Raw genomic sequence first — 20,052 nt, 5'->3', positions numbered from 1 at the left:
TTCTTGCACTTTGGGACTTCATCAGCTGTTTGTCATGTTGCCAGATTGTAAATACCTGTGCTGAAATTCCCCAAGAAGGTCAGCAAAACTGATGCTTTTGCGTATTTTGTTTTAATTTTGGAGTGGGAGGGAATTTGAACCAAAATAGCTCAGATATTTCCAAGAACAAGATTAAGGGGAAATACATTGCATGGCCCAGGTCAGATATTTTTGGGAGCAAGGATTTGGGGTCTGGCAGAGAAGTTGCCTGGTGGCAGGCATGCCTCCTCCCCGTCCTTGCAAGGATCTGCACAAAGTAGGAGAAGTGCAAAGCCTTGGAAAAACGTCATGCTCGCAAAAGATCATATTCGGCTGCTGGCTTCTCCCACCATCAGCATCCTCCCCTTCCTCGCCAGTGCTGTGCAGTGGCCATCCCCACCAGGGCAGCCCTCGCTGCTGGGCTCCCAGTCCCCAGGGCAGGCGGGTGTCCTTGCCTTGCTCCCTCAGCTCCCAGTGTTGGTGTCCAGCGGTGCTGGGGCAGTGTCATGGCTATGGTGGAGCTGCCCCTGATAGGATTACTAGGCTGCTGCGCTGTGCTCCCATTATCCCTGAACTCTAGCCTCTGGGCTCTTACGGGTTTAGCAGGTGTATGAAGTAATGCACAGGTGATTTTGCGTGCCTTTTTGAGACAAGTTAGTCCTTCCTTAGATAATCTAGGAAGCTGTTATTTATATCCACAACCCCTTCATGCATTTCCTTGCCTCAGTGCATTTCTCGGTTCAGAAATTTCATTGGGCTCAGGTGCCTGGGGTTCCCCTCTGGCTGCCGCAGGCATGGCCAGTGGGTCCGGGACCTTCTCGTCGCATCCCTGAGCAGCTCACTTTGCCCTCGGTGGGGCTCACAATCAAACAGCAATTCTGCCTGCTAATAAAGGATGTTTTCTCTTTGCAGCCTCCTCTTATAGCTGCCCTATAGTCTCCAAGCAGAGCATGATCAGCAAATTGCTCAGACCCCTGCCAGGGCCATGCTTTTCCCAGCTACTACAGATCCCATCACAGTGGTGGCTCTCCTGGATCAGTTTTCTTCCTTCAAGAGAGATTTTTGATAGGTGTCTGCTGCTCTTTTAGGGTCCTGATCTCTGGTGTTTCAGTTCAGAAGTGCAAGTTTTTGTTTCTACAGTTTTCCAATAACTGAGCAATAGTTCACGTTTGCTCCGCAGTAAATTTAATTTTCAGTGTACTGGCCTAGTTACATAAGTGATCTGAATCCCTCTGGATCTCTCTTGTGGTTGCTTTGTATTTACTACTCCCTTCAGTTTCATGTCATCAGCAATTTAGCAATTTTACAGCTGGTTTCTTCAAGTAATTTATAGACATTGTCAACAGGGTGAAATAGACACTGAAAATTTGCTGCATAGATCGCACTGACTTTAAATGAACTACTTTTGCAGGAGCAAGAGTATGAGGAGGGGTGATGGCAAATATTCATATCTCAGGTGGGCAGCGTGCACACTGACGATCAGGAGGTAGTTTGGCCATAAATTTTGGTGCCATGTTTGGGGAGTTTGGGATCGATGTTTCTAAATGTTTCCAGCTGGGTACCCGCACTGATATATATAAGCTATTGCAGCCGCATTAACAGCTGACACTATTGTCAGCATCACCTTGAAGGATGCTTGCAGTGAGATGCTAGCTTAATTCCTTCCCCTGGGAGATACAGGTATTTCTTCTGCCGCTCCTTTGGAAGGAGCGCTTAGGGCAAGGATGCTAAATCTCCTTGCTCTTCACAAAATAAGAAAAGGAGAAGAGATCCTAAGAAGAACCACATAGATGAAAAAGTCTTCAGCTTGGCAGCGTGAGGAGTTAAAAAAGAGGTGGAGGGACATCTGTGCAGAGCTGCTTGGACGTGTCTCCTGTAGCCACAGCTCCAGGGAGCAGAAACCGCTCAGCACTAGGCTGCTCTTCCATAAGGTGCCATAGGGTGCGGCCCCGTAGAGGGTATATAGCAGGAGCAGGCTCTGTCCCCCAGGAAAGTCCAACCCCGAGGTAATTTGTGTCATTGTGTGTAAAATCCACAGCATTGCTGACCTGAAGGCTGTGATAGTGGATGTGAAACTGGGGAGATGACTCACTCCGTCTGGTAGTTCAGGCTGAAAGCTGGTGTTCCCCAACCTTTCTTTGACATTTAAGAGGCATCCCCTTTTGCCTCTGAAGAAAAGTAAACTCAGAGTGCTGTAGCCAGTCTCACTATTGCTATGGCCTGTCGAGGACTTTCTTTATGACAGCAGGCACTGACGACTGAGTTAAACCAGTAAAATTAAAGCTGACAGTGGAAAATAATGGGGAGGGCAGGTTCCTGCCCCAGCTGGCTTGCTTGCTTCCTTTTTGAGGGGTGTGGGGTGTGTGTGACCGGCACTTAGAGAGATTTTACTGCAAACATTTACTCTGAAGGGCAACAAAACATCCGTTCTTGTGGAGAATATTAAATGTTGACCTTTAACAATAATTTAATGGGTGTTATAAATTTTTAGTGAATAATATATGGGCTTCCCCAAGAAGCCTCAGATTATCTAGGGGAAAAAAATCTTCTCGCCTTTTCTCTGGGTGAGAGAGAGATGCATTGCGAGTGCTGCATGTGTTAGTAGGGACCCACTGGGAATGTGCCAGTGGAGAACAACCTGCCCCCTGTTTCTAGTGGGAATGTGTTATGAGCATCACAAAAACTTGGTTTGAATGTTGGCAAAATTTGTCTCAGCCCTGCAACCATTGCAAAAAAAAACAATCAAACAAACCATCCCTTTGAAAGTGATTGGGATATTAGATAGTTCTAATTGCTTTTCTCTGCAGTGCGAAAACAGATCCCTCCCTGCCAAACACACCTGTTATCACTGGTATTTTCTTTTTGCTTATCTGTGCATAACTGTGCTGTATTTTTGTGGTGACATTTCATACGTGGTTTTGATACTCTTTGTTTTGCTGCTTTCACTCTGCTGCTCTAAAGGGATGAGAAAAATTCAGCCTTCTAAGGTACAAATAAGCCTCTTATCATCATAGTATCAAAAGAGTGATTAAGAGAGAATTTCAGGTCCTTTTTCTGATTGATTTTCAGGTCCTTTTCCAGTTTTCCATTTGCCTAAGTGATTCCTTGATCCCCGAGTTGACTCTCTTGATTTCCTGATTGGGGCACTGCTGAAGCAAAGAGCAAGAGTGGCAAAATTGGTCTCTAGAAAAGCATCCCATTAATTTAATAAATAGCATAGAGTGGGTGATGTTTAAAACCCACGACACATTCCTTTCCTGATAGGCTTCAAACAGCCATATCGCTGGTGGTTTCTGTAGTTTAGTCCAGGAAATTCAGGCACAGGCACAGTCGGCGGTAGCGGTGAGGGAAATGCCTATAAATGTATCAAAACACATTTACGGACTGTTGCCAATACTTTTAACACAGCAAAGGTCTAATTTCTGAGGTTTCTTTTGGAAGTGTGGGCTCAATAGCCTGCCTTGCGGGGCGTGCGCTGACTTGCCCTATATTCATTACCGCATCCTGCAAGTTGTTAACGGGTCACCTCGGAGGTGCTGGAATGTCCTGTCTGAAGCCCATTTACTGAGGTGCACACATGCCTCTTGGCCCCAGCACCTGCTCTGAAACCTGCTCTGAAACAGTGCTGCCTGCATCGAGCTGCCATCAAGCCCTAACCTGGGACTTATTAGCATATAAAGCCTGCATCTTTCATAGGGTCCCTGTTTCCTGCTCCCCCCTTCATTTTACATGACCGGGGGGGAGGCTGAATGCAAACAGTACCAGACCTGCCATGGGTCAAAGGAATGAGGCAATCAAGAAGGCAGAGTTTTCCCAAGGGGGGATGAACTTGCTGGCTGATGGCTGGAATAATGAAACTGCTGGGGAGAAATGTCATTTTAAATGAGTATGTGCAAAGAAGCTGGTTATTGCAGCAGGACTAGCAGGCTGTGGCCGTTTTCAGGACAACATGCTGGTTTGGTCTCACCAATGGTTAGTTTGTAATGGCTAATGGGTGACTGCTTGCCAATGTAAATAGCTGGATAAACAAACCTATAGGAGAGCAACTGTGGATGTGAATAACTCATTATTTAGAGAATGTGAGAAAATGTGTAGCTCTAATCAGATTTGCAGGGGAAGAGACTGTGGCGATTTGGGTTGTGATGAGGAAGTGGAAATGTTTGCCTGAAGGAGAAGAGCAGCTGAGAGCTGTGGTGGAGACTCAGGGGCATGGGGGCAGGAGACCCTGCAAGAGGGTAGTGCTTCTGTCTGTGGGTCCTCCCGTCGGCAGTGGTGAAGGGCTCTGAGGGCAGTCATCCCCACGCTGCTTCCAGGGCTGAGGCTGTGCGGGCAGAGCAGAGGTTTTCACGTCTGCAAGCAGCCCTGGGGACCCAGCTGGTGAACAAAGGGAGGGGTGTTTTTTTGTTACCCTCCCCTGGGGACCTGGCCAGCCTCCCTGCCAAGCTACAGGGGTTGTGTGAAGCTTCCTCCCCACCCTTCACCTACAAGGGTGACACAGGGTAAAGCATCCTTTTTCTGTCGTGTTGGGATGCTTCTCTGCAAGGCTGGGTGGAAATCAAGGGCAGGCTGAAGCTCAGCAGAAAACTTTGCAGTTTTGTGCTAAATTTGTAGCCACTAGGACTAAGGGTGCTTTAATTCAGTGAGTCATCCCTTGTTCTTATTAAAGAGTCTGTGGGGACAGCTTTTCTGGCACACATGGCGGGGTTGAGGTACAAAGTGGAGCTGCTGTGGTGCGTAGCCAAAGAACCGGTCCCAAAGGTATTACCCCATGGGGCTAGAGGAGCTTGGAAGGGCATTTTCTCACAAGAGGCAATTGATAGCCTGGGACCAGACAAGAGAGACCTGGTCAGAAGTGACTGTGTTCAGGAGGGTCCTGCCTGAAGGCTGGTACAGAGGAAGGAGCCATCCTGACTGGGCACCCCCTGTGGGGAAGGAGCTGGGGTGCTCTGGCTGTGGGACATGGGAACGTGGGCAGGATGGATGTGCCAGTGGGGCTGGGAGAGTTGGGTGGAGAAGCATGTCTTTCTCTTCCAATTTCCCTTGCTAAGACAGGAAAATACGGGATTCAAATCAGAGCATGCTTTCCATGCCTCCTTCCCCCCCAGCCCCCGGCAAGCAGCAGAAGCTTGTAGTTTGCTTTCTAGTTATGATGCCTAGGTGTATAGGAATAGATGATGATGTCTGAAGGGAAGAGTTTTAGAGGATGGTGATGGTAGCTGTGCTTTTCAAGAACTTAGCTAATGTTGAGCTACCTGGCAACATCTTATTGCAGGTAAAGATTTTGAGGATTAATAGTATTCTCCAGACTGCAGAAGTAGCAGTAAGATGTGCCATGGGTCGTGTTACAGGTCTCTTGCTGGTAGTGGTGGTGGTTTAGTGTGTGGCACTGCAGAGACACCCAGTTAAAGTTGAGGTGCAGTTCCGTAAGGTCCAGTGCAGGTGTAATTCAAAACACAGACCTTCTCCAAATAGCTTATGCTGCTGATTTAATAAATGACAGTAATGATTATCTTTTGGCCTGGGGTTTGCAGCTGCTTAATACAAAACCCATTGCATAGTTATGATATGATAGGGTCTGAAATCATGTCATTGATGGTGGGTGATATTTTCGGTTTTGAGAGGATAGCCAAGAAAATCACTGAGTAAAACCCTTCAAAAATTGTTGCAATCTGACTAACCTGTACTTTAGTTGACCTACTTCAGATCTAGAGGTTGGTAGGAGACATATTTAAATGGCCCTTTAACATCAGTACTTAGAAATAATTTTCACTGCATTCAGAGTAAGCAAATGATTGCATGAGCACTCAGTAAAGCTATTAGATTAATGAAAAGCAAGTTGCAGTGCCATGCAAGGCAATCAAAAAGAGACATTCATGTAGACTGTCTTTTTATCCAGTAACATTTCTCATGAAAATTAATTGTATGTAAATACATAAAAAGTTAAATTGATGTTCTTCTAATCTTTGTTGCTAATTGGAACTCCAAATAGCTGTATTATGTTTGATAGCAGATGGATTGACCTGAGCAAAGCCTGCATATTGGTAGGATGGAGACAACTGAATTATCATTCAGAAAAATGACAAGATGATTATATCATATCTCATTCATAGATGCTTTCTTCAGTAATATTGCCTTTAGTTTCCAAAACGTAGCAGTAGGCTCAGTGTTAATGTTGCCATGATTATAATACAACCTTTATGGCTATAGGAATAGGTTCAGCAAACACCACATCCTGTACTGCAAGTCCAACCCGGAGACCTGATCCCATCCATCAGAGTGGGAGATGAAAACTGAAACTAAATTAGCTGTCAGCTTTTTTGTGGTTTTTTTTTTTTTTTTTTTTTGTGTGTGTGTGGTTTTTTTTTTTAAAATGTTGAGTTGATGTTCAAAACCAGAACATACAACAGCAGCATCCTTAAGAAGATGAGCAAGAATAAGGGAAGACACAAACTTATACATAAATTTATTGAATTCAGTGTATACTTGCAACTGAGAGGAAGTGTTAGGCACAGAGCACACGGTGCCACATCTTTGTAGGTGGTCCAGAGCTGCAGTTTTCAGACAGGCACCCAGGTGCTCTTTGTTATTCATTTTCCTTTAGAAAAGTTTTAAGATCTTAGGTACACAGGGTAAAGAGCTCTGGAAGTTCCGCAGCAAAGGCAGCTGCAAAAGGATAATAGGACTGAGTCTAATTGGAATATTTTTGGCACTTTTCCCCTATATAATTAACAATCCTGTTGCTGAAGCTGAGCCAGAGAGTTTTATTAGATTCTGAGATTCTAGACAAACCCTCATCATCTACCACCCCATCACTTACAAGGAGGTGGTAAGAGGCATGTTGGGGTGAGGAAGAGAGGGAAAGGTGAGAGAAATATAAAATCTGTCTTGTTCAGTCTGTTGTGTCCCATGTTGAGTTTCCCTTCTACTAGTTGTTCCTGTAAAGCTTCCAACTTTCCAGTCACAGAGAGAGCTCAAAAAGGTAAACTAAATTTCTCAGCTTGAAAAAGTTTTTTGTCCTGGGGAAAAACATCTTATGAACAGCTGCTCTTTCTTAATCAGTTTGAAAACTTTGGGGCTTGCCCTGAAGGATAGTATTGGCATCTCCATATTCAGAGGTTTGACAGGAAAACGTCTTTTACCACATTGGCAGGAGCGACCCCTTGAGTAGGAAGAGCTGACATTAATATCTAAGGGAAATCCATGTTTCTTGGCAATACTGTACTGAATGCAGCGTGCAGTAAAATCTTACTAGGTTGGAGGAGGTTTTAGATAAAATGTGTTGTTGGATTACTCCAGCAGCTAAAATAGATAGGAAAATAACAGCTCTGTGGGCAATCTAGTGATTGAAACGTATTGAAGATGTATCCAGATGGCTAGTCTGAAGATGTAGCATACGTGCTTATAAGGTAAGACATCAGAGGCTCAACCTCCAGGTATAAAAACAGGTGTGTGATCTGTCCTCACTTGAGAGCCTGCTGCTGAAAGGTGGTGCTGGGGAATGCTGGACCTTTGAAAGCTGGATGCCTGCAAGGTGGTCACATTACACTCAGCAGCCTGGATGGAGCGGCTGGATGAGTGTTGGCTGGTGGGTGTCAAGACCCCAGGAACTGGGGTCCTGCCAAAACCTGTATTCAAAACCATGTAGGAAAGTGGTACCCAGTGTGAGCAAGTGATGTCTTCCAGAAAAAGCCTGGAGCTGAGCATCATTGTACAAGGCATGCATTGCGTGCTGCTAATTCTTTGTCCTTTGACAAACCCAGTACATTGGTGTTTCTTAGGCAAGTATAAATAAAGCTTCTGGTGACAAGGCTCCTGCCTTAGAGTCATGTGAAAAGTCCTCATGAGCAGGAAGCTGTGTCTGGCAGTGAGTGACCCTGGCTAGTTATGGCAACTGCCTTTCAAAAGGTCTTTTTCTAAAATGTTGCTAATGTGCAACGAGTGATTTTTAGTCCAACATAATTCATAAACTTGGAAATGAGACTCAACGAATAAATTTCCCTTTTGACCGCTGTCAGAGAGTTCCAGTAGTTTGTTTATCAAATCTGTACCAGCTCTTTGGTGAGCCTGAGAAATGATGATTTGAGGCGTTATCTCCTTTCCCAAGCCTCCATTTGCACTAGAGCAGTATTGTCTTGTTTGCTAGGGACAGCAAACATGTGAGCAAGTGCTTGGAGCAGATGCTACTGCAAAGGTAACTGCTGTCATTTGTTTCAGCTGGAAGTGTACTTGTAATTTTAGGATTAGATCTGGGTGGAAATGTTACTTGACTTGTTTATAAATATACCCACATGACAAATTCTTGTTTATTTGCATTTTTATTTTAAATAAATGTCCTCTAATACAGAACAGAGGGCAGACAGTGGTGGCTGAAACATTGCTCATATCCTAAGTTCCCATGTTCATTAATGGTAGCTTTCTAGTCATCTAAAAACCCCCATTTTTAGTGGAAAAATGCAAGACACAGACATGGATCTGGAAGCTAATGCAGTTCCAGAGTCTGTCGAGCTCTTGGCAGCCACATCAGCTCTTCTGTCAGATGATTTCAGACCCATTACCCCCCCCCCCCCCCCCCCCCCCCCCCGTGAGTTATTTCTCAATCCCCTAGAGTCCCTGCTGTTCTTCAGTTTAGGGAAGATGCTCTGCGACCTCAGTCATCAAGAAGTCAGTGCATTTATATCATCTGGAAATCTCACGGTGGCTAAAATAGTGCTTGGGTGCTGGAAGGATGGGAAGTTGGTGAGTGCTTTGGGGTGTCTGTACACAGCTCTGGCTGCCTTACTTCTCTGTGTAAAGTGGTGGGGATGTCAGCACCTGCAGTTCAGGCCTCCTTGAAGTGCTTTGAGGTCCTGAGACAGAAGGATCATTGTTGTCTGTGTAGTTGTCAAAACCTTTTTCATGTTCTTTCACCTCTAATATGTCTGTGTTTCGCACTTAACAAGTAATGTATGTATTGTGGCTAACCATTTATGTAATAATAGAGTCATTAGCTTAACGATCTTACTCCTGAGCTGTACCAGCCAAGGAGAGTTTTGAAAGCAAATGGTGCCCTTCCACCCTTTAGTCAGCATTGTCCTTCCTCCTGTCCTCCCTCATAAACAGGAAAAACTGCTAACCTCTGTTCTTGACAATGGCATTTACCATCTGTCAGTCTAGGAATCTATCATACATTCATAAGAATAGCTCTGCAAATTATTTCAGGAGACCACCCCCTTACACCTGGTAGGATATCTTCTCCATTTTTGGCAGAGTTTGCCTGTTCAGTTTTAAAAGTCTTCCACAGGGGAAATTCCACAGGCTCCATCAGCAAACCTGCCCAGGGTTATCTTAACCACTGGAAGAAAGCCTTCCCTAATGCTGAAATTAGATCTTCTTTTTTGCAGTTTGAGCCCATAAATTCCTGTTCTGTGCACTGTTATTGCAGAGAACAAATCAGTTCGTTTCTATTTGCAGCAATCTTTGATGTGTTTGCTGACCTCAGAGCAAATCTGATCACTTCACTCTTCTCTTACAGGTCCAGACCTTTGATTATTCTTGTCCTTGTCAAAGTATTTCCTTCAGGTACCCGAATTTTTTGTTCCAAGTGCAGATGGCACAGATTTGGGTTTTTTTGGTAACACTAGTTTCATATATATATATATATATGAGTTCAACTAAGGAGCATGTTTAGTTGACTGAGTCTTAAAACTTTTTTATAGACTTGGTACACTATCAGTCAAGTTGCCATTCTTCTCTTTCCTGTGTCCTTATTTCACAGTCTAGCTGTCCTAAGAATAAAGCTCTTATTTTTGAAGGTTGAGGCTTCTAGGAGTATCGGTGATCATTTGTTTTGTTTCCTTTTGAGATAAATGTTCTATTTTCGTTCCAGTTTCAGATGACAGCAGTTGATCAGCAAGGGCATAACAGAATACATGCTTTAAAATGATGGGGTGGGGTGGGGGGAAGTCTAAAAGTTTTTGGTTGTTTTTTTTTGTTGTGTTTTTTTTTTTTTTTTTTTTAAATAAATCACATGATCTGGTAAACTCTGAATTCTCCTTTAATGTCCATGGTAGTTGGACATCACCTGACCTGTCCCCCATGGGATTTACTTGTATGGTGCTTTGCTTCCCAGCCCTTCTGTGCAGTAATTTTCAATCTCTCTTTGGCAGTTTACAAATGAAGTATCTGAAAAAATACGTCTAAAAAATTAAGCTCATTGTCATTCAACTGGACTGTGCATCCACAGTGCCAGTGGAAAGCTTTTATGAATTGTAGAGTAAAAAATGGTTTAAACCACCTTTGCAGTTGCCCAAAAAGTCCCTTCCTTTTCTAAAGTGAATAAATGTTGTTCATGGCTCTGAGCCCCTTTCCTGGAGAAGTACTTCTTTTCATCCTCAGAGTTTCAACAGAAAAATAACCAGTTTTAGGTATTTTGATTGTGATCTGTCAGTTGGGATAATTACTGTGATTTAAGTTCTTCGATGTTCAAAATGGACAAGATGTAGTAACCTTTATTGTTAGCTGTTTATTAAATGCGGTAGTAAGACCAAGAATATTTTGTAGGATAAGATTTCTTTGAGAGCAGATGTAGCCACGATTACAAATGATTTTTTTCCATGTATTTTTTTGCCTTTCAGAAAGTCGAGCATATTTTAATAATAAGCATACATTTTCAAATAATACCAGGTGAAGAACACTAATCTGTGTGTGGAGTTGCATTTAAGACATTTGCCAGACTATACAGGTTGTAAATGACTCCCTGTCACTTTGAAAAGCTGCTTTTCTACATCCTACAATAAAGTAATTCACAAGGTCCCAGAACGTTTGCAGATACTCAAAGGGTACAATACTCATGGACAATGGCAGGTGAAGAAGGAGTCATCAATAATTACAGAGGCTTTTCTTTGCCTTCCCGGAGTTTGGGATCGGGACATGGTAACTAGGTGGCAAATGAAAACTGAGCTAAAAATATTTCCATAAACAATTTGTTTCATGACCGTGAATGCTGAATACACTGGGAACCTTTACAGCCTCTTTGAAGATCATTTGAAGCATATAAGAATGAATTATTTAGGTAAATAATGTGCAGCTAGCAATTTGACAAGATTTAGGTTTTGCTGATCTAAAAGGCAAGTGCTTAAATATCTTTCTAATGTGCAGATGAAAAATCTTTACTTATTTATTGTAACTTTGAAAGAGTGAGAAGGTTTTCTGAGCCTCTAGGAAGATTTATAAATCTCCTGTAATAGGGGGCTTGCCGTGACACTAATAAAAAGACAGTGACATATCCAGATGCATTTGTAGTGTGCTTTTATAAGGACTGAGTTGACAGAAATGAGGGGGAATTTACTTGGACAGAGAGGAGACCTGGTGCTTTTCTTGTCTCCCTGTCAAGACAAAATTGATGTCAGAGGGAAGAGTCGAATAAGTTTAGGGATGTACAAAACCCAGTTGCATTCTCCTAATTTACTCTCCTAATTTAGCTACAGCTAGCGGTATTTTGGTGCTAGCGCACCTGCCCTTGGTGGCACAGCTCAGTTTGAAGCATGAGGGAAGAGTCTTGCTGAATACCAGGGACTGGCAGTCCTGGCGTATGGGGAGGGGACTTGGAAAGAGCTCTTGTGGCAGTGCTGCAAACCAGCAGCTGCTCTTTAGCAGTCAGCGTTTATTTGCAAACCCGGAAAAATTCTGTTATTTATTTTGTTTTTTCTTATTTTGAATCCTGCTCATGGTAAACTGATGGCTTTCAAGAGCTGTCAATAATAGTCAGATGCATGGGTTAGAGGGGTGTTTTTAATGTTTTTTAGGAGTGATGGGAGTAAACGCATGGATGCAAAGAAGAACAAAGTAATCTGTAGAAAAATTTCAAAGTTTAGATTAGTCTCTAGTAAGCAAATTTGCAAATTGGAGCTGGAATTCATCAGAGATTTTTTTTCTGTGCAATCCTTATAAGCAGACCGTTGCTGCCATGCCACAATGGCTTTGATATTCTTTTGGAATGATTTTGTTGTTGTTTGGGAATTAAAGCTGATGTACCTGTAACTCACTTCTAAATATGTAATTTCAAAAAATACCATCAATTTCTTTGTCTGTTGGTATCACAGGCTTGAAGAACGATTGAACGTGAAGTTTTATTAACTGCCCTAGCAATTTAAAAGACACCAGTTGTGCTGGAAGCTTTTCTGACAGGTCTTATTCATAATGGCCTGAATGTGTCCAAGACAGCATGTTCTATAGCTTTTAATCAGCTAATGGGTTGAACCTCACAGTGAAATTTGGCTGTATTCAGGCAGGTTAGAACAGAAAGGATTTTGCAATTTCACGATTTTCAGACTGGGGTAAGTTTCTGAAGGAAGCAGCAGCATCGTTCCTGGCCACTGGTGAATGACAAAGCAATCTTATAACACAGAATAAAAGGTTGTATTTAGCTCGACTTCACTGAAGCCTTTGTAATGGCCTTTGCCCTTGCCCTGTTTTAGGATTTTCGATCTTTATATGGCTTTGGTCTGGCTATGGGTAAGAACAAGTAAGGCAGAGCAGAGGGAGGTTACTGAAACAACGAAATTGACTCAACAGTAAAGTTTTTTTACTGTTAAGCAGGTATTCTTTATTAGTGGTGCTGGGGTCTCCCTGGAGATTCTCCACCATAAGGGCTTCCAAGAGTTAGCAAAGGATATCAGTTTATATGCACAGAAATATACACTGGCCTGTTGGCGGCCAGTCACAAGTGGTGTCCCCCAGGGCTCGGTTTTGGGGCCACTCCTGTTTAACATCTTTATTGATGATCTAGACGAGGGGATCGAGTGCACCCTCAGTCAGTTTGCAGATGACACCCAGTTGGGTGGGAGTGTTGATCTGCTCGAGGGTAGGGAGGCTCTGCAGAGAGACCTGGACAGGCTGGAGCCATGGGCTGAGCCCAACTGGAGGAGTTTCAATAAGCCCAAATGCCGGCGGCTGCCCTTGGGCCAAAACAACCCCCAGGAGTGCTACAGGCTTGGGGAGGAGTGGCTGGAGAGCTGCCAGTCAGAGAGGGACCTTGGGGGGGTGATTGACAGCCGGCTGAACAGGAGCCAGCAGTGTGCCCAGGTGGCCAAGAAGGCCAATGGCATCCTGGCTTGTGTCAGCAATAGCGTGGCCAGCAGGGACAGGGAAGGGATCTGACCCCTGTACTCGGCACTGGTGAGGCCGCACCTCCATTCCTGTGTTCAGTTTTGGGCCCCTCACTCCAAAAAGGACATTGAATGACTCGAGCGTGTCCAGAGAAGGGCAACGGAGCTGGTGCAGGGTCTGGAGCACAGGTCTGATGGGAGCGGCTGAGGGAACTGGGGGGGTTTAGTCTGGAGAAGGCGTCACGGCCCTCTACAGCTGCCTGAAAGGAGGGTGCAGAGAGCTGGGGATGAGTCTCTTTAATCAAGTAATAAGCGATAGGACAAGAGGGAATGGCCTCAAGTTGCATCAGGGAAGGTTTAGACTGGATATTAGGAAGCATTTCTTTACATAACAGGTTGTTGGGTGTTGGAATGGGCTGCCCAGGGAGGTGGTGGAGTCCCCATCCCTGGAGGTGTTTTAAGAGTCAGGTTGACATAGCACTTAGGGATATGGTGTAGTTGGGAACTGTCAATGTTATGTTAATGGTTGGACTGGATCATCTTGAAAGTCTTTTCCAAGCTAGATGATTCTTTGAAATTATTCATTAGATTTCCTGGAAAGGGGTGTCTTATGGTAATGAGTTCCTGGAATTCATTCCAAGCATGTGTAGTAAAAATAGAGTGAGGGTCTCCAGTGGTCGAGGGAAGAAGTAAGTAGTCTTCTTCACAGTGTTCGCTAGTTGACCTTCTCTCTAGAGCGTGTGCACTGAAGTTCAGGTGCCTTCTTCCTAAATCAGTAAATCATCTTCCTTATAATAGGGTCTCTGTGTCCCTTTGTTCAAGTCCCCCTTATTTTAGTCTTCTCATTCTGGGAGTTGCTCAAGTGTCCATTGAAGGCCTTAAGTCTGCTATCAGTGATTTATTTAGGGAGCCTAATGAGTGTTTTACCTAAATAGACAAAGAGGTCTAGGGAAACAGTTAAAGAGTCAGGAGTCCTTGAGAAAGAAATGAAGCAAAACACAAGCAAAGCTTTCATACATCACAGTTTAGTCTTAATAATTGTCAGAAATCCATATGTTTGAGCCTTTTCATTACCACAATTCAGAGATGGATTTCTGCTCTAAAGCTTTATAATCTGTCCTTTTCCCCTGGATTATAAATTAAAATGGGTAAAAAAGGTTGCGTGGAGAAATAGGCAGTGGTGAGAGTCACCACATTTTATCCTGGTTGTTGCTGCAGCGCCAGGGGGATGTGCTGTCAGGGTGGTCCAGTGGACAGAGAAGCAGGAAGGCATGGCCAAGGATGACACCTTCTTGTTCAAATCCAGGCATGTGGGATGTGTACCCTCTGAGACCATTCAGGGAGATAGACATGTACATAGGATGTCTGAAGCAGTATACTGGAGTCTGTACAAGCTCCGTTGTCAGAATTTCTTTACATCTGAGAGCTCATGTTGGTTAACGAGGTTGCACATTTCCATATTTAGTTCTGTCAACCTTTTACTTTTGTCTTTTAGACCAAAAAGAAAAAGAAAAATCAGGTTGACTTAGGTCTTGGGGAGTAGGAGTTGCTAAAGGGTAGAGAGGAGTCATTCTGCTTTGAGCAGAGTAAGAAGATGAAAATTGCCCTGTAAATATCAATTCACTGACTTTAACGTATGTGAGATGAAGGCCCCAAGCTCTGTGACTGTAGTCACAAGGTAAGATAAGCCATTTTTCTTCACACCCCACCCCCCTTTCAAAAAACACGTGAGGTACTGACCTCAGGCTTGGCCAGCAGCACTGCAGGTGATGCTGTTCACAGTCAGGCTTACTCTGGTGTAGGCTGAAGCTGGCTTGCCCGCCCTTCCAAATTCGGTGCCTGTAGGGTAAAACAGACTTTCTTCCCTTTTAAACAATCTCAGATTTCTTAAATGTTAAATGTGATACTCGCACCTGGCATTGCACAATGAAGGCACTATATTTTTGTTTTAATAAAAAAACAAAAGAGCAAGGAGAGAAGAAGCTCCATTCCTTGGTAATACACCCCCCCCCCCCCCTTTTTTTTTTTCTCTTTTTTTTTAAAGAAAAAAAAATGAAAGGGTGTTGCGTTGTGGTTTTTTTAGAAGAGGTTTATCAGTCCCTGCAGAGTGAGGTGCTGAGATGATTGTTACAAACACAGGGCTGCAGAGCTGTCAAGCACCCAGACATCCCATTAAAGTCAAGGGGAGCCTGTGGTGTTGCTGGTGGGGCTGGGAGCCTCCTGACGAGCTCCCCTTGCTGCCAGGAGCAAGGCAACTCTGTGCAGCAGCTTTTAGGGGGGAGGTTGTATCTCACTCCCCACCCATCCCGATGCGCAGAGCAGGGCTGAAGCCTCTGGGAGGGCTGTGGCGGAGGTGAAGGAAGAGCAGAGTGTTCCTGGAGTCTCCCCTTCTGCCGGGGAAGGCTGTGGCAGCTCAGGGCAGCCCCTGGTGTGACACATGCAGTGGTGGGTGCCTGGGGGACAGGGCTGACCCCCTGCTCACTCCTAGCTCTGCTCCGCACACCCATCCATTTTGGCAGGGCGATGCAGGAGAAGGGGTTGATGGCAGAGAGCCGTGGTGTTGCAGAGCCTCCCTCTTCCAGTCCTGCTGCTGCAATGGGGTAGGTACCACGAGTGAGTGTTTAAAGGGATTATTTTACACGCTGTTACTACACAAGCTGGAACATGATTCAGCCCTTAATTAAAACGCTGTATTTAGGAGCCATCCGCAAACAAGCTGTGCAGTTTTCCCACGTGCAAAAGGCTTGTACTTCAGCTTTGAAGGGAGACTGCTTGGAAAGATGGATTTTAAACTACTGTGGAGAAACTTCTCTTTGCAGAGCATCATCTGTGAGCAAAGGCAATTTGTGCTGGAGGACTGGCCCTGCTGGCAGCAGAGCTGTGCTCTGAGCCTTGCGCCTTATACTGGAAGTTGTTTTTGCAACGATGGGTGGAGGAGGAAAAAAAGAAGAAATAAAGTCTTGTTCCACATGGGACAGAAATGATTCACAGCCTACCTTTGTTATGGCTGTGACTTAGTGCTGGCCTTGCCCAGGAGGTTTGTCACGCTAGGTTTGCCACACGTAGACGTGAGGTGAAGTCACTATGTCAAACTGCTTCGCTTCAAATGGGAGAGGGAAGGAGACTGGTGGGTGGCAGTGAGAAGGTGTTATTTCATGGGGCTGCAAATGTGAGACACTTGAACGGTGAGCGCACCAGTGTCACCCAGAATCTGCAGCTGATCTGATGTGAACCTTCTCTGCCTTCTGCAAAAGCAGTCTCCAGAAAAGAGAGCAAGCAAGAGGTTTTTTTAATGAAGAATTTTTAAAATTTTCCAATATCAAATTCTCTTGGGTGTATCAATCATTTTGATGAGCTTTCATGAGAATAACCCTTTGGTCTGTTGCTCTCAGTGTAGTGAGTGATCATTACAGATCTCAGACTTGATATGGGAGAAGGCAGGATGACTTGTTCACATCGCTTTTACTGAGAGAATTAGTGTTCCTGGGCTGGTTAGCTGCCATTTTGGTGGTAAGCCATATGAAACCAAAGTTCTAAATAGGTTTTGATTTTGGCTTATTATTGCTTGAATCAGAAAAATGTTACACTCTGCAGAGTTTGACATTGGTGGAGGTAGGATGGCTGTGAGCCTGGGGGGGCTGCTGGTGATGGGGCGGTAGTCAAGGACCAACTTTGGGTTCAAGGAAGCCCTGTAGTGCCCCTGCAGCCAGGGGATGCCCATGCTGGGGCCGTGCACCACTGCAGGGTGAGCCCAACCTGCACACTGGCCTGCGGGTTGGAGTGCAGCAGGTATGAGTGGGAGAGAGCCTACTGAAACCTCACATCGTGCAGGTGTTGTAGCTGCTGCACTTGCACCATGGGATCATGAACACCTGGCCAGGCACATAGCTGCTCCAGCACTGGGGCTCTCACTCCTCGTTTGTAGTTAGGAGGTTTCCCAGCACTCCCTTGCTAGATCCTCACCAGCTTCCCAGCAAGGAAGTAAATCTCTTGGTGAACTGGGGAGCAACCCAGTGGGATGGAGGGCTGCCAGAAAGCTGCATGGGTGCAGGCTGACCCTAGCAGATAGGGGGACTCACAGCCCTTTGACAGTGTTGGGGAAAAACCCCTGCTCATCTATCACAAGGAGTAGGTGGGCAGATATCATCTATGGCCTGTGAGGCTGGTGCATGTCGGGGTGCGGAGTGGGGGGATTTGGGGAGTCCAGGGCTATGCTTTGGGACATGGCAAATTGTAAGCCCTGTCTATATAAGTAGTTCTCCTGGGGTGTTTGAATTTTTCTTAATGACACTCTTAAATGCATCAAATGAGTAGCTCTTAGCACTGGTTGAAGCCAGAGCTTTGTATAGTAAAAGCTTTCCCAAACACAAGATAAAAATAAATAAGTAGAGCACCTACTAGAGCCACTGTGTGCTGGCAGCGTAATACAGCCCTGCCCGTGCAGCCTGTCTTACATTTCTGTGCTACAGACAGCTGGACAATGAGCCTTCTTTCCTCAAGTGTATCACTTCTCGTCTTGTACACAGCATCTGTGAGAGACCATGCTGGTAGTTGGGTAAGTCTTGAGTAGTTATACTCTGTGGGAGAGAGTGGTTTGGTGGTTTTTTTCTTTCCCCTTAATATGTCTATCAAAGGGGTTGCCCTTTTATATGATGTTTCCACAAGTAGAAATTCAATCAGATCTCCCTTGTCTGGTCACTGTTGGCTCCACCTGCCCCCCTGCAGTTGGCTTTGAGGAATGGTGTGCTGGGGAGGTGAAAGGAAATCCATTGCAAGGGTGGGATTTGTGCAAGGGCCATAGGAGGGTTGGACTCCTTACCACTCTTGAAACTCACTTAGGACCAGTTTTTAGACAGGCTTTCCATTCTGGTGTTCAGGTCCCAAACTAATGTAGGCATGAAACCCCTAGTGCCTATAATGGAACTTGATGCCTGAAGTATCTGGCTGGAAATAGAGCTGTGAGTTGGGGGGTGCTGGGGAAGCCTCTGGGAAGTCACAGGGAAGCGCCATGAATGAGCAGAGTAAGTTGGCAGGTCCCTTTAGATAAGGGATAGGGTTGGGCTTGAGTAGATGGTTGTGGGCTCATCCAAGAATGTCTGTGTGATTTTTGGTGCAAATGTCAGGATTCATCCCGTTTAAGTTTGGGCGCCTGACCAAAGCTTTGGAAGGAGGAAGCAAATCTCCCACCATCAGCTCTGCAATAAGTGAGGCCTCCTCGTCTTCTCCCCCAGGTTTCAGGGAGAAGAGCATGTGGAAAACAACAAGCATGCTCTTCCAGCCATCATCCTGCTCAGGACTCAGCTAAAGATGCTCAGAACATGACATTCTTCAAGAAGTCTGGGTCTGTGGTGGAGCTGGTGCTTGGAGGTTTTGCCTGCGGGTGGGGGAGAGCTGGCTGTGGTGGCCATGTTTTTGGTTAGCCCGCCCTCCTTGGGAGCTCAGGAGAAGACAGAAGCCTGAGCCTGATGGAGGAAGAAGGAGCAATTATTTGAAGTACAGTTAATCCTTATTTAATTGAAGACATGCTAAATTAAAAGACCTAGGCGTGATCCGATCCCACAGATGTCGGCTTATTGAAAGATAATAATTGATAGGAGAATCTAATGTTTTTGCCAAGCTTTGTGTTTGATAGCATTGTTATGCTTTTATGTACTTCATTTAAACTGAGAGAAACTTGACCCAGATAGAGAGCTCAAGCTTTGTGCTCTGTCTGGCATTGGACAGGTTTACTTAAAGAATAATGGTAATGATGATGTTAATTATTGTCTGTAATCTTGGAGAAAATAGCAGCTAGCTTTAGAAACCTTTGGAGAACACACCTCTTTCTGATGTCAACTGTGGACTTTAAACTTTTGACAGCAGCACCCATGAATAGATTTCCAGGAGGATAAATCTGAGCTGTGGGAGGCAGGATGTTGTTTGCGCAGAGCAGGCAGCCCTTTGCTTTGGGCATCATACAGCGGAGATGCCCTGGCTTTGCTCAGCAGCAGGCAGGAAAATCTGCTGTCTCCTTTTCGAAGCATGGCAAGAATTTTTTCTCATTTTATTCTGGAGTGTGTTAGAAAATTGCTCTCTTGCTTTGGGGGTGAGGGCTTGTTGTTAAGTCCAGACTTTGTGAAATCTTTTGTTGGTCCTCCAGGGTGACTCGCTGCTGCAGTCCCCGTCCAAGTGCCCCTTTATGTCCCTCACTGCCCCTCACTGTGGGACCCCGACATGGCTCTGAGCTTATCTGACTGTGGCATGGGGCCTCATCCTGTGTGAGCATACAAGAAGAGGCACGCATCAGGTCTTGGCATGGGGACTTGCCTTTTATATATAAAATTTAAGCCACCAATTTTTTTAAATTGTTGGGTGGTTTTTTGTTGTTTTTTTTTTTTTTTTTTTTTTTGAGTGTGGCAAAGGATCTGTACTTTCCTTACAGTTAATAGGAAACATCAGCTTTTGCTTTGTCGGATATCAGTTTTGGCAAGGCGCTGCTTTAACCAGGAAGAAACCTTTCATGCACAACAGGAGAGTCTCTCTGACTATCCTTACAGAAAATAGGAGAAGCACTTCCACTTCTGCTGAGAGAGGAGTGCAGGGACAGAGAAGGTGGTGTTCATGCCTGAGGATCGCTCAGGGTGCTGGATACATTACAGCTCGTGACACCACATGCCTGGGTATTCTGCAGAAAAAAGCTCGTGACTTATAAGAAAGAAGCTTGTGGATTTTCATGGGTCTTCAGATTTTCATTTGAAAGCACTTTGTGATAACAGTCTGAAACCGAGGAACTGCATTAGAACAAATAAAGGTAATCAAGGCAATTTTGCTGATGTAGACATAGTTACAAGGAAATAAAGACTGTTCTTTTGAAACTGGCTTTCTGATACAGTAATACAGTCAACCCAGCGCTTTTCTGACTTAAACCAATTTTATACCAATGTTTACATCAGCTGTGATGGAATTATTC

The 20,052-nt window shown here is 44.8% G+C and overlaps 1 protein-coding gene across 6 annotated transcripts in view; it reads left to right on the top strand.

The window, feature by feature from the left end:
• ABTB3 (ankyrin repeat and BTB domain containing 3) overlaps positions 1 to 20,052 on the top strand; it is a 181,778-nt gene that overhangs the window by 54,018 nt on the left and 107,708 nt on the right. The window contains exon 5 of one of the 6 annotated variants that reach the window (XM_074901247.1): positions 8,862 to 8,890. The exons of the other annotated variants lie outside the window; for them this stretch is intronic. Coding sequence (XP_074757348.1) covers positions 8,862 to 8,890 — 29 coding nt within the window. The remainder of the gene's footprint in view (positions 1 to 8,861; positions 8,891 to 20,052) is intronic. 6 annotated transcript variants of the gene reach the window in all.

This window comes from Athene noctua, chromosome 3, assembly GCF_965140245.1.
Source record: "Athene noctua chromosome 3, bAthNoc1.hap1.1, whole genome shotgun sequence".
Taxonomy (NCBI): Eukaryota; Metazoa; Chordata; class Aves; order Strigiformes; family Strigidae; genus Athene; species Athene noctua.
The sequence above is the reverse complement of the archived record's forward strand: the minus strand, read 5'-3'. Positions and strand labels throughout refer to the sequence as shown.